This window comes from Gavialis gangeticus, unplaced genomic scaffold (genome assembly GCF_001723915.1).
Source record: "Gavialis gangeticus isolate Ggan-Ray unplaced genomic scaffold, GavGan_comp1, whole genome shotgun sequence".
In the NCBI taxonomy this organism is placed as follows: domain Eukaryota; kingdom Metazoa; phylum Chordata; order Crocodylia; family Gavialidae; genus Gavialis; species Gavialis gangeticus.
In genome coordinates this window covers 190,936,960-190,950,073 of record NW_017728992.1, presented here as the reverse complement: position 1 = coordinate 190,950,073, position 13,114 = coordinate 190,936,960, and the positions used below count along the sequence as shown (strand labels likewise).

The window sequence follows — 13,114 nt, the reverse complement described above, 5'->3', positions numbered from 1 at the left end:
TGGGGGGTGCTGGCTAACCAAATATGCCGGTTACCTGAGAGGCCACCACCTCTCCTGCCACATCTGGTATGCCACCACCCTGCCCACTGCGAGGGACAGGGAGGGGGGCTGAAGAGAAAGGAAAAAAGGAACTGTTATCATGGGGGCTTGGTAGCGCAGGCTGCTTTGCCCCAGGCCGTGGGGGCTTGGTGAACCCAGAAGTGCCATGGTGGGCACTTACGGTTTCGCTTTTACCTTACAAGCCAGCATGACGGTTAATAGAGATGCCAGCTTGTGAGGTGCCAGATAATGCAGCTTTTACTATACAAAGCCAAAACAAAATATTTATGGAGACCCAACTTAAGTATATGGAATAACTATTGTGCTCTCATGTGAAAATATCCATTTTCAACTTCACTTTGTGTATCTAAGTGTCACATGCGTATCCACATAATGGCACCTTTTTTCCATTTGCACACAATTTTAAGACTCTTCCCTCTGTGGAAAAATAAAGTGGCCCTGCACACTTATCTCCAAAAAATTAAAGTGGAAAATGAGGGCACTTTATAGCCCAGTAGCCTAGGGGTTAAGATATTTAGCTTTGCAAAAGTAGACTCAGGTTCTAGGCCTCTCACCCAGATGAGGTTTGAAGACATACCTCCAGCTTCTCAGCCATTAGGATAGGTATAAGGAACACAGGGTGCATCTATACTTCACCATACAACAGTGTCCCCACAATCTACTACTTACACCTGGTCTATATGTAAACCTTCAAATCCCTCTGGGGTACTCCTACGCTGCTAAAAACAATAACAGCTTAACTCACGGGTTTCAATTTAAGGAAGCAACTGGAACGAATGGTGGGCATTTATGCAAGGGGCTCAAATTCTATGTGCTGCATCACAGATGGCAGGATGTTGTATATACCAGTAGGACTTGATTAAAGATCAGATTAGAAAAAAGAAATCAAGAATATGCCAAAAGGCACTTTTTACTTAACCTTCACTCTATTAATGCCTCTGTAAGGGTCACATGCCACAATTCCCTGCACTCTATATTTTGAAGGGCTTCCAAGGAAACAAGGGACTAGTTATTTTGATTTTTGCAAAACTGCTGTGATTCTGGGCACAATGTTAATGACTCATAAGCAGAACATGGTAAGTCTGATAGTTCTGCAAGTACAATGGCCTGTATTATGTATTATGAAAGGAATCAGATTAGACATTCATAATGGTCCCTTCTCAAAATCTGACTCCAGGGACTAGATTTTTATGATACCTTGACATAGCTCTATATTTATAATAGCATTGTCTGAACCTGGCTTTTGCTAACCAGTCTTGAAGAGTGACTAACAGCTTGTATGCAAATAAAGTCAGAATCCTAAGTATGGGTCCAGTAGCTTTCAAAGCCTCTTTAAAGGGAAGTGCTGAGTTCTGGAGAAGGGAATTTTTCTACCATTAGACCACCCTGTGTGGCATCCGTAGTCATTTTTATAGACTTGACCGGAGTTGTCTAGCAAGAAAGGGGGTAATAAAATGGGCAAAAGCAATGGACAGCTATGGGGGATATAAATAGTCCTTTGTCTTCACTGTAATATTTCTTGGAGTTAACTGTACCAAACCTTACAATAACTGAATTTTAAAGAAAATAAAAGAAGGGGAAAGGAATGAAAATGCAATCTCAGTAATGTTAACTAATACTGTTCTAGTATATTTTTATTGCCACGTTGATTTGTTTTGTGTTTCCTTGCAGGATGATGCCGATGGTCATTCAGTTTTCTATTCTGATTATGCTGCACTCTGCCCTTGTGCTTATCACCACTGCAGAGGATTATAAATGTTTACCCCTCGTGCTCCGGAAAATTTGCTGCTGGATTAATGAGACCTACTTGGCCAGGAATGTTGTCATTTTTGCATCCATTATGATTAATTTTCTAGGAGCCATCATAAATATTGTAAGTATCAGAGGCAATGAGGGAATTTTATATATCTGTACCAGAAAAAGATAATTTATGAATTATTAAGCTTCAATTCTTCCTGTTAACTAATGCATTTTTGAACCAGCTGATTTAAAAAGAGACTGTGCATTACAGTGCCATAAAATTTGATATGTTATTTCAAATATGATTTTCTAAAGTGGTTAATTTATCTTTTTTTAATCCTTTCTGATAGTTTCTGCTCAATATATCCTTGCTTTTTGGTCTTCTAATGTAACGGTGTGGTTTCTTAAGATTTATTGTCCAGATAAATGTTCACAAATAAAAGGTACATATGTTTCTCTCTCCAATATTACCAGAAAGGTACATATTTATAGCACCTTTTAGACCTACATACACAATGCTGGGTTCTGAGTTACAACTCAGGAAAAAGGCCCTGGAATCATGTAGACAGTGTTTTTAAAAACATCCACTTAATATGCAGTGGTGATCAAAAAAGGTAATAAAGTGTTTGGCATCATTAGGAAGGGAACTGAAAACAAAATGGAAAATATCAGCACCACTAATGTAATCACCACCTTGTATAGCACCACTATACAAATCCATGGCGCATCCACATCTTGAATAGTCTGTGCAGTTCTGGTCTCTGCATCTCAAAAAGGAGGTAGTAGACTTGGGAAAGATACAAAAAAGGATAGCTAAAATGATCAAGAGATATGGAGCAGCTGGCAAACCAGGAGAGATAAAAAAGCCTAGGACTGTTCCTGCAGGGAAGGGTTGGATAGAAGTCATAAAGGGAGTGGACAAAATGAATCGGGAACTAGCGGGTGCCCACTGAACTTAGCAGGAGACGGGTTTAAAGCTAACAAAAGTACTTTTTATGCAATGCAAAGTTAACTTGTGGAACTCAATACCAAAAAGGTTGTAGACGCGGCTAGCATAGCCAGGCTCTAAATAGGACTGGACAAATGTATTGGCAATAGATCCATTCAATGCTATTAAACAGAACAGTCAAGGGTGCATCCTATAGCACCTCTAAACTAATGATGGTGGATGCCAGGGAGAGTATTGCAGAGGATGAATTACACTAAACATGCCCTGTACATATACTCTCCCTCTAAAGCATCCACTTCTGCTACTGTTAAAGACAGGCTACTGGGCTAGCTGGACCACTGGTCTGATCCATTATGGCACTTCTTAAGTTTTTATGGTCCAAGGGCTTGAAGACACTTTCCAAACAAAACAAGCCCCCCCCAATCCCCCCGCAAAAACCCTAACAATGATAAATGCCCCACCATCCAATACTTTTCCTAATCTAATCTTTTCCACCAGCCCTTCAGATAAGGAAATATTATCAAATGGAGGGAAAAAGAACAAAAAAAAGGTCTTGTGTATTGAAGTCCAACCTAGAGGCTAATCAAGCGTTTGCATAATGAGGTTTCTGCTAATACAGGGGTGGGAAAAATGCGGCCCGTGGGCCGGATGCGGCCCGCCAGGCCAATCTATCTGGCCTGCGGGGCCCCTACAAAATTTAGAAAATTAATATTTATCTTGCCCTGGCTGCCCCTCAACGGCTTGTCAAAACTCAGTAAGTGGCCCTCCACCTGACATAATTGCCCACCCTTGTGCTAATAGGTGTTCAATTGCATTGAGCTTTGTTGTTGTCATCGTACGGCGACTGAGCTTGGGTTATTAACAGGCTTTTAGTTTTACCTCCGATAGAAAAATGAATTTGTTCCATTTCAGTGTGGTACCCTGCTTCTAGCGGTAGGAAGGTCAGTGGCAGAAAGAAGAATGTAGTCACTGATCATTACTATTAGCAAGAATAGCAAAATGCACATCGATTTCAATGGGGCTAAGATTTCATCCACAATGTTTGGAGTCATATCATGAATATGGCACTATTTTAATCACTATACTGATCACATATGACTAGTATTCCAACTTCCAGAAATATTTAAGTTTTGGTTCATATATTCATCAGAAGGCCAAGCAGGTCTAATGGTTCTTCAAACTGGTTCAGCCACGCTTAGCTGAGCATAAGGATACAACCTCTGAGCTTAAAGAGTGTTTAACATGATATCTAAAATAGTTTAAGACTGTATTGCAGCTAGAGGCATTCTAGGCAGAGTTCATATGCAAAGGTCATTAACTCTCAATTGTCACTGAGAATTGTACAAATAACCTAGAGAATAGTACTATATTGCTGAGACAAGACAGTTATTAAGAGAACAAATAAGGGATTGCAAATTCAACTCTAATTAGAATGTAATTTTAAAAAATTGGACCTCATTAAACAAATGCTGTTTGATGGAACGGCAGAGAATCAAATATATAAGTATTGAGTCTAGTGAAATGACTTGTCATAAATATCCAGATTGGATTAATATACGAGACAAGAAACTCCTTCTCACTTAATTTTCAAGATCTGAGATCATTAGAGAAGGTTTTCATTCTATATTCAGATGATAGGAAAGTAGGGCTGGAAGGGCCTGCACAAGGTCATCTAACCCAGCCCCCCCCGTCAAGGCAGGATCATCCCTAAGTAAACCATCGTAGCAAAGTGTCTGTCTAGCCTGCTTTTGAAACCTTTCAAGGATGGAGATTCCACAATTTTTCTAAATAGCCTGTTCCCATGCTTGACCACCCTCATAGACAGAAAGTCCTTCCTAATCTCCAGCATGAAATTCCTCTGCTAATTTCCCCCTTCATTTTGTTTAGACTTAAATTAATAAATATATGTCCATTAACCCCATTTCTAAGAATATTTTCAAGGGTATCAGATAGATCTATCCTGGTATTATGGAATATGCGCCTGTAAAACACCTTCATTTACTTTCATCCTGAATGTCACACCTAAAATCATAGAGCCAGATTTGGCCTTCAGATTCACAAACCAAATTCCTACTGAAGCTATGGGAAACAAGCCCATATTTAGAGAAACTACACTCTCAATGTAGCTCAGATAGTGAAGAAATTCTTCTTTATGTCCAGCCTGAAACGGTCTTGCTGGAGTTTATAACCGTTATTTTGGGGGGAGGTGAGCACGCTAGCAGGGAGTGAGAGATTGCAGAGGGATCTGGATAGGTTACAGGGGTGGGCTAACAGGAACAGGATGCGTTTTAATACGGACAAGTGCAGGGTGCTGCACTTGGGCAGTAGGAACCAGCAGCACACTTACACAATGGGGAACTCCCTACTTGAGAGCACGGAGGCAGAAAGAGATCTTGGAGTCATTATTGACTCCAAGATGAACATGGGCCGACAATGCGAGGTCATGGTTGGCAGGGCTAACCGGACCTTGTCGTGCATCCACAGGTGCATCTCGAGTAGAGCCAAGGAGGTGATCCTCCCCCTCTACGCGACGCTGGTCAGGCCACAGCTGGAGTATTGTGTCCAGTTCTGTGCGCCCCATTTCAGGAGGGATGTGGACAACATGGAGAGGGTCCAGAGGAGGGCCACCCGCATGATCCGGGGACAACAGGGCAGACCCTACAGTGAGAGACTGCGGGACCTGAACCTATTCAGCCTCCACAAGAGAAGGCTGAGGGGGGACCTGGTGACCGTCTATAAACTCACTAGGGGGGACCAGAAGGGTTTGGGGGAGACGCTGTTTCCCCTAGCGCCCGCTGGCATAACAAGGAGTAATGGGCACAAGTTGATGGAGAGGAGGTATAGATTGGACATCTGCAAAAACTACTTCACAGTTAGGGCGGCTAGGAGCTGGAACCAACTTCCAAGGGAAGTGGTGCTGGCCCCTACCCTGGGGGTCTTTAAGAAGAGGCTGGATGCCTACCTGGCTGGACTCATTTGAGTCCTGTTTCTTGTTTTGGGGTTTTGTTGTTCTCCCGCCCTGGCGGGGGGTCGGGCTAGAAGATCTACTAGGTCCCTTCCGACCCTAAATCTATGAAACTATGAAGACCGTTTCAGGCTGGACATAAGGAAGAATTTCTTCGCTGTCCAAGCCCCCAAGGTCTGGAACAGTCTGCCACCAGAGGTGGTTCATGCATCTACATTGAACACCCTCAAGAGAAATTTGGATGTCTATCTTGCTGGGATCCTATGACCCCAGCTGACTTCCTGCCCCTGGGGTGAGGGGCTGGACTCGATGATCTTCTGAGGTCCCTTCCAGCCCTAACGTCTATGAAATCTATTAAATCAGTCTTAGTGTATATGCCCTCAAAACACATGCACCACTTTTATATGGGAAGAAAAAACATATCTGAAAGTAAACTTGGTCTTCTAGTATGCGTTTGCTCTTAACCTACCAATGGAAAAGTATATGCAGATTTCCTGGGCCTCTTTTTCCCCATTCGATCCTTGGCTTTCCTATTAGGACTGTTAAAAAGGTTACTAGTTGGATAAAAAAAAGAATTCCATACCTCAGGCCCATCAAGCTGGTTAGTTATTGGACACCAGGTTACCATAATGTCCCTAACTTTGTTTTCCCTTTTTTTCCCCCCCACCTGCAGCTATGGTGTGATTCTGACAAACCAGTACCCTTTAAGAACCAGACATTCAATTCCTCTGCATCTTTTACAGACATCTGCTCCTATCCCGAGGTATTTCATAACTTGCTTGTAAATGTTTTAAAATCTTGGGGTGCCTGTACACAAGTGCACATTGTAGCAGACTTGATTAGTCAAGTCTGCCGGAGTATGGCAATTACTGCACTCCACCAGCCTCCTGCGTCTTATGTATCAGCATCCCCTGGCTTAAAAATGACAGTGGGGGCATGTGAACTAAAGCTCCTTCAACAAGCTGTAGTTCAAGCATCCCTGCCACCATTTTTAAGCATGGGGACGCTGATACACGAGAGGCTGTGGCACTTCAATTATAGTGCTCTCAGAGCTACTTTGCATTACCTCCCACCCCCAGGTCCCATGTAAAAGTGCCCTTAGTTCCAGATCCACAAAGGTCTTCCCTTACTTACCTCTAGTTGTAAGGAATTGGAGTTAGGTGCCCAAATACTTCATAGATCTGGGCCTTCCTGTTCACCCAAATTCTGGCAATGGTAAGTTAGAAAGAAAACAAACATGCCAGCCTTGTAGAGTATTATAACCACTCCTTACCCTCTCCAGGTGGTAGAGTGACTTCTGAGAGCTCCTCCTTCTAGATTATCCTAACAATTAGCTGCATATGCAGATAGCTTTCACTACAACTAAGGACTTCAAAACCTAATCATGTCACAACCACCCCATCTGATACAGGCTAACAAAGTGTTCTTCTTCCACAGGAATCAGGGCAACTGCAAGACCAGTCTGCCTGCAAAAATCTCCATTTAACCAATACTTAGTCACATTTTATGTCCTACCAAAATCAAATAAAAGGAAAGGGCTATTTAAATGCCTGGCTACACAGAAATCTTTGACAATGCAGTGTAAACTGCTTTTATTGGCTGTGGAGTCCTGTTTCAGCGGGCATCTGTCAATTATTCCATTTGATTTCTAATTGTGGTTTTTCTTAATTATAAATGCACCTAGAAATACTTGATGAGTGCCCATTTTAATACAATACAATATCAAATGGAAGTTGGTTGCTGCCAAATTCCTCCATGCCAAAAAAGAAGTGCAGCAAATCCACCACTGTGGTTTTCTTCCCATCTGCACCTTTGAAGCAGATGGACTCTTTCCTTCCATTGGGAGTAAACAAATCAGCGGTAGTAAATGGGTTGGTCATCTGTAGATAAAAACAAAGGTACTTGGCAATGTCACAATGTTGCCACGGATATGCAGCTAATTTCTAGACAAGCATAAATTACCGGACAACAGAAGGTGAAAAAGACGGGAAAAGAAAAAGTATGCTAAAAAATTCTGTAACTGCTGCATATTGTTACTGATGATCTATTATGATTGTTTCTTTACACTGTGGTATTTGTGGTCGATGTTGACAAGTGAAAGCAGCTTGAGGCCAGGAGGATATTTTCCTCTCTGTCCATCCCCAGCACACAGATAATTCTTGACAAATGACTAATCATTAGGAAAAATGAGAAGTTGATGATTTTAGAAAATGAGACATGAACGAGGCTTCCGGTATCAAATGCTAAGAGATCAATGAAATAGAGCTGCATGTTACAAAACCCTAATGGGTTTGATTCTCACTCAGACAGTATAAAATGCAACAGGTTGCTGGCTAGTTGATCCTAAGGCCACAGACCAGGGTGCAAATCCATATTGCACAGGGGCAGACTTGGTTTTCGTCTTGAGGAATCATTTGCCAGTGGACAACTAAGTGCACTACATTTTCCCTTCCCTACCCTACCTAGACTGAGCACAGAACACCCCCACCTAATTAGGCCAAGAGTCTGGAGTATCTGGCCAAAGAAGTAGCAGAGAACTGCGATTACATTTTTTTTCATCATCTGGTGGTTGATCATCTCTGGCTGTTTTCATGGCATTTTGATGGCTTAAACTACTCCCATGGACTGGACAGTGTGATCCAGTGTGCTTTATTTGTCTAGGGGTATTAAAAATTTCTGATGGTAATTAAGGGAATCATAATTATGTTTGTAAATAGGGTGACCATACATCCCATTTTGGCCAGGACAGGCCTGGATTTTGTAGGCTGTCCCATCATCCCAACTGGCTAGTAAAAATTCAGACAAAAAGTGCTGGATTGGCACCACCCCACCCACACTGCCCAGCCCACCTCCTCCTGAGCATGGGGCATTGCTTCTCTTGCCTGGGGTGGAGGTCAGCTGGGATGTGGCGGGGCGGGGCTAGGCAGGGCAGGGGGAGAGCGCTGCTGTGAGTGTGGGCTGCTCACTCATGTGCTCACCTATTTGCAGCCCAGCTGAGTTGTGACCCGAGAGCAGCCACTGTAGCAGGACTTCCCCAGGTAGGGGGGCAAAGTGGTTCAGACCCCTGTCCTAAGGAGAGCAGGGGTTCCTCCCCCACTCCTGCCCACCTGGCTTCCCTGGCCTCGCTCATCCCGTTTCCCTGCAGGCAGTCTTGGCCTTCCTGACAGATGTTACAGTAGAGTTGCAATAAGTTCTGATTCAGGATCCTAACAATCATGCTTCCTGTCATGCCAGATGTGCATAGCAAGAGGCTTGATTATAGAAACCTGCATCAGATGCCATTGCCAATGCAGGGGGAGCTTGATCCTGGATTCACCATAGACTGGCAAATAACAGGCCTGGCTCCCGCCACTGGAGCCCCAATCAGATGAGGGGTCTCCCAGCCTCTGGAGCATGATGGGCTCCCACATGCTCCAGAAACTGGGCCTTGTCCACACATTCAATTAAAGGTGATAAGAACTCACCACAACATTGTTACACAAAATATATGTAATAACTTTGTGGCTCATTCCTCATTTTATCATGCCATTAATCGATTGAACATGTGGCAAGGTCACTACTTAAGACATGATTAACCAGCTAATCACGTCTTAAATGTAAGATCTCTCAGGGGCTTAAACCTAGTCCTTTTCCTTCTTGGTCTCAGTTTCTTCTTTACAGGAGAGCAAGCATTTGATAAGAAGGGAAGCCTCCTCTTCTCATTGGGCATGTCTACATGTGCAGTTAATGCAGCTAAATAAACTCCAGTGCAGCTTGCACAGGAACTTATTATTGCTCCCAGGTGCTGCATTTGCATGTGTGTCAAGGACAGCAGCACCTTGAACCAGGGTGGAGCGGCCCAGGCTGGCAGAGTTTCCCTAAGGGTCAGCCTGCCAGCCCAGGGCTGCTCCAACCTAGCTCAATGTGCTGTGGAGGGGCTGGCTGGTGCACAAGGGTGCACAGTGTTGGGGCTAGCTGGCAGGCAGCCCCCACACTGAAGCACCCTCATGCCCCAGCTTGCCCCATCAGCAGCTACACATGCATTGCAGTGGAGTAAATAACTCCACCATAGGATAATACTTGTGTCTAGCAGTACTGTCCTATGGTGGAGTTAATTCATTGACTCTATCCTAACACTGCACATGTAAACAGTGACACTTTACTGTGGAGTTAGTCAACTATGCAGTAAAAGTCTCATGTAGATATGCCCATTAAGTGCAATGTCTTTAATCAAGGGGGACTGCCTTCCACAACTAGACAATGAGTGGCTTCAGGAGACTCAGGCAGACTGCACCCCATAGTTATTAAAACTGGGCTCACTGGACAGCTAAGTGGTGTTAGAAATCTTTTTCTTGTTTGTTTAAATAAGACATTAAGTGTGCACTGGTAGGTAGGTCCTGCTGTCAATTCCATGGCCAAAGATTTGCAGAAACCTATTTACAGACCTAGATACTACTTGCAAAAAAATAGCACCACCATAAATGCTTAGGCCTATATTATTAGAAGTGTCCTTCATGTATGGGTGCTACAGTTTTTAGGTAGCAAGTAGAAAGAATAGGACTGGGTTTTGTAAAGTTATTAGCACAATTGGTGGGCACCTTGGAAATTCTGATTGCAGTAAAGTTTCACTGACTACTGAAGCTGACCATTAATGCCCATCTTTCAGTATTTTGTCTTCACTGGTGTCCTGGCAATGGTGACCTGTGCAGTGTTCCTTCGTCTCAACTCTGTCCTGAAGCTGGCAGTTCTTCTCATCATGATTGCAATCTACGCTCTGCTGACCGAGACCGTTTATGCCTCCCTTTTCCTGCGATATGACAACTTTAATCACAATGGAGAGTAAGTATGAACAATTACAACTGGAAAAAAATGTCTACTTTCTAGTTATTTTTATGGGCTAGGTTTTTCCACCATTTCTCCTATTGAGCAGTACTGTGCCCCAAAATGGGCTTTTTGTGGAGGAAGGTAGAACACAAAGCTGTTGGAATTTCTGAGATGGATCTTTCTCAATCCCTCCTGCTGAAACTAGTTCACTTTACATTAAGTTAAGTATTAATTTAGCAAGGAGGGAGTGTCACAGCAATGGTTCATGGCGGGTGAGTCTCTCTCTCTCCACTTTTGACCAGGAAATCTATTATGAGGCTGAAAAACTGTTCCCAGGAAAGTTTTGTGTATATACTAGTCCAGTCCTGCCCAAAGCTTATCTTAATGAGAGCTGTTATTTCCCACAAAAAAATGGGTTAACTAAAATCCTTGACTAGTCCAGTTGAAGATTCTGAGATTGGTGTTGGAGACTGTGTGGAAATGGAGAGAGGTAGCAGCTGAGATGGAAGGAAGGCTAATGGGGAGATGGTGAGTAGACAATTCGCGTGGAGGTAGAGAACAAAGAGGAATTGTTCTCCTTCCGGGGCTGCTTAGAAAGGAGAGAAAGTGGGAGAAGACAGAGGGCCTAAGAGTGTAATACTAGATGAGGAGAAGGCAGTGCTGCAGACGCAACATGAAGAGAAGTGTTCCAGCTCTCTGAGAGCCAGGAGTTGGTAGGAGAACAATATGAAGAGACAGTGGACAGTGGCCTGTTCTACTGCACATTAAAACGTCACATCAAAAACAGTGCTAATATGGTAGTGCACAGTAGAATTGGTCAACTGTACATTAAGCATCACTAAAAAGGCATTCACTTTTGCTACTGCACATTAGGGTAGCTTAACATGCCTTGATGTAGTATGTCATATTAGAGGTATTACACTTAATCTTCAGTAGCAAAAGTGCATTAATGAACATGTACACATGCCCAGTGAATGGTTGGGTTTTTATTTTTAGAAACTAATAGCCCAGAGATAGCAAAAGAAGATAGGCATGGGATGGTGTGAGGTTAGGTGTAATGACATGAACAGAGAAAGTGACAGAGCTTGGTATGGTAGATGAAGGAAGTGGAGGGCCCAAAGTGGGAGGAAGATATGAATGTGGTACCTAGATTTATGATAGTGGGTGATATGGGGAAATCACGCTGGAGAGGATAAGAGGAGAAGTACAGCTGATGGGGGCTGTAGTGGGGTGAAAGTTACCAGGAAGACAGCGAGGATGTGGGGAAGGGAAGGAGGAAGACAGAAATGTTGATATAGAGGAGCACGTGTTAAGAGCAAAGGGTACATGGGATATGGACGACATTACAAAAAGCTTTGAATAAAAAGCACATCTGTATTAAACAAAAAAATAATTTCTCTCCAGAAATCAAAACGTTTGGAAAAAAAATTAAGAAAATGAAACCTGGGCCCCTCTAGAGTCGACTAAGAATGAATAAATTCTCATTCTCGGTAGACAGTTCTCTACCATTCAATGACACTCAGGAAGTGGCTATTTATATACGAATTCAGTGCACTCGTAATGAAGAAGTTATGTTTCTTTTGGGAAGCAGGACCTCTGGAACAATCAAACAATTTTTCCAGTAAGATACCCAGCACTCTCTTCTATCCCCAAGAGCCACAAATATTGACCGAAATTCTGGTCCTTTGACAGTTGTTGGGAGTTTAGCTATTTACTCAATGGGGCCAGGATTTTACCCACTTGCACTGAAGCTGTGACCTTGATTACACCTTAGAAGCTGTGGTATGTAATATTTAGAGATAATGGAATGTAGTGATTTGAAGTAATCACTGTGCCAGGTCACAAAGGGATAAAGGAAAGGGCATCAAAAAAACTGAAGATCCACCAGTTTGGAGCCCTTATAGAGCATGGAGATAGAAGCATTAAAACTACTACACCAACTGCAAAGTACCTTGAGAGCATCCCCCACTCCACTCCCCCCTGCCATAAGGGCCAAACTAAGCTACTTGACCTTGAATCAGTGGAAAAAATTCAGCCACCCATGTCTGAGCATATGTATATTCTGCAAGCCATGCCTATGGCCAAAGTTGCACAGAATACTAACTAAACACAATGTTGCTCATTAGAGATCGGAAGTAGAAAGAATTCACACATCAGAACAGCTACATCTTTATTTTTCCATTTAGGAGATCCATAATAAGCCTGCCTTGCATCCACTTCTAATGTTTCTAGTTAATGAGATGTTTCCTGCAGCAATGAGGTACTGACTTGTCTAGATATGAAATGATTCAGGATGCACTTTGTTTCAAAAACTATTTATATCCCTAATGTTTAATGATATGACATATAGAACATACCTAGCAGAGGGCAGAAGATAATGACACAAGGCATAAAGGAAATTTAACTGTCACTGAGTAAATTAACCAGGAGCAGCAAGGACCTCCGACAAATAGGATCATGTTTAAATGTTTTGCTATTAGAACACGATATAAAATGTTTTTCCCCCACCCTGCGAAGCTTCTCAAGAAATAAAACACTCTCATTCCACATTGGGATGCAACCAAGACCTGTTAACGATTTCCATGAAAAAAAAAAAA

At 42.8% G+C, this 13,114-nt stretch overlaps 1 protein-coding gene across 2 annotated transcripts in view; it reads left to right on the top strand.

The window, feature by feature from the left end:
- Window positions 1–13,114, top strand: part of ADCY8 (adenylate cyclase 8) — a 225,469-nt gene that overhangs the window by 174,019 nt on the left and 38,336 nt on the right. For both annotated transcript variants that reach the window (XM_019528169.1, XM_019528171.1), the window contains 3 exons: window positions 1,732–1,933; window positions 6,388–6,477; window positions 10,360–10,532. In XM_019528169.1, the coding sequence (XP_019383714.1) occupies window positions 1,732–1,933; window positions 6,388–6,477; window positions 10,360–10,532 (465 nt within the window). The remainder of the gene's footprint in view (window positions 1–1,731; window positions 1,934–6,387; window positions 6,478–10,359; window positions 10,533–13,114) is intronic.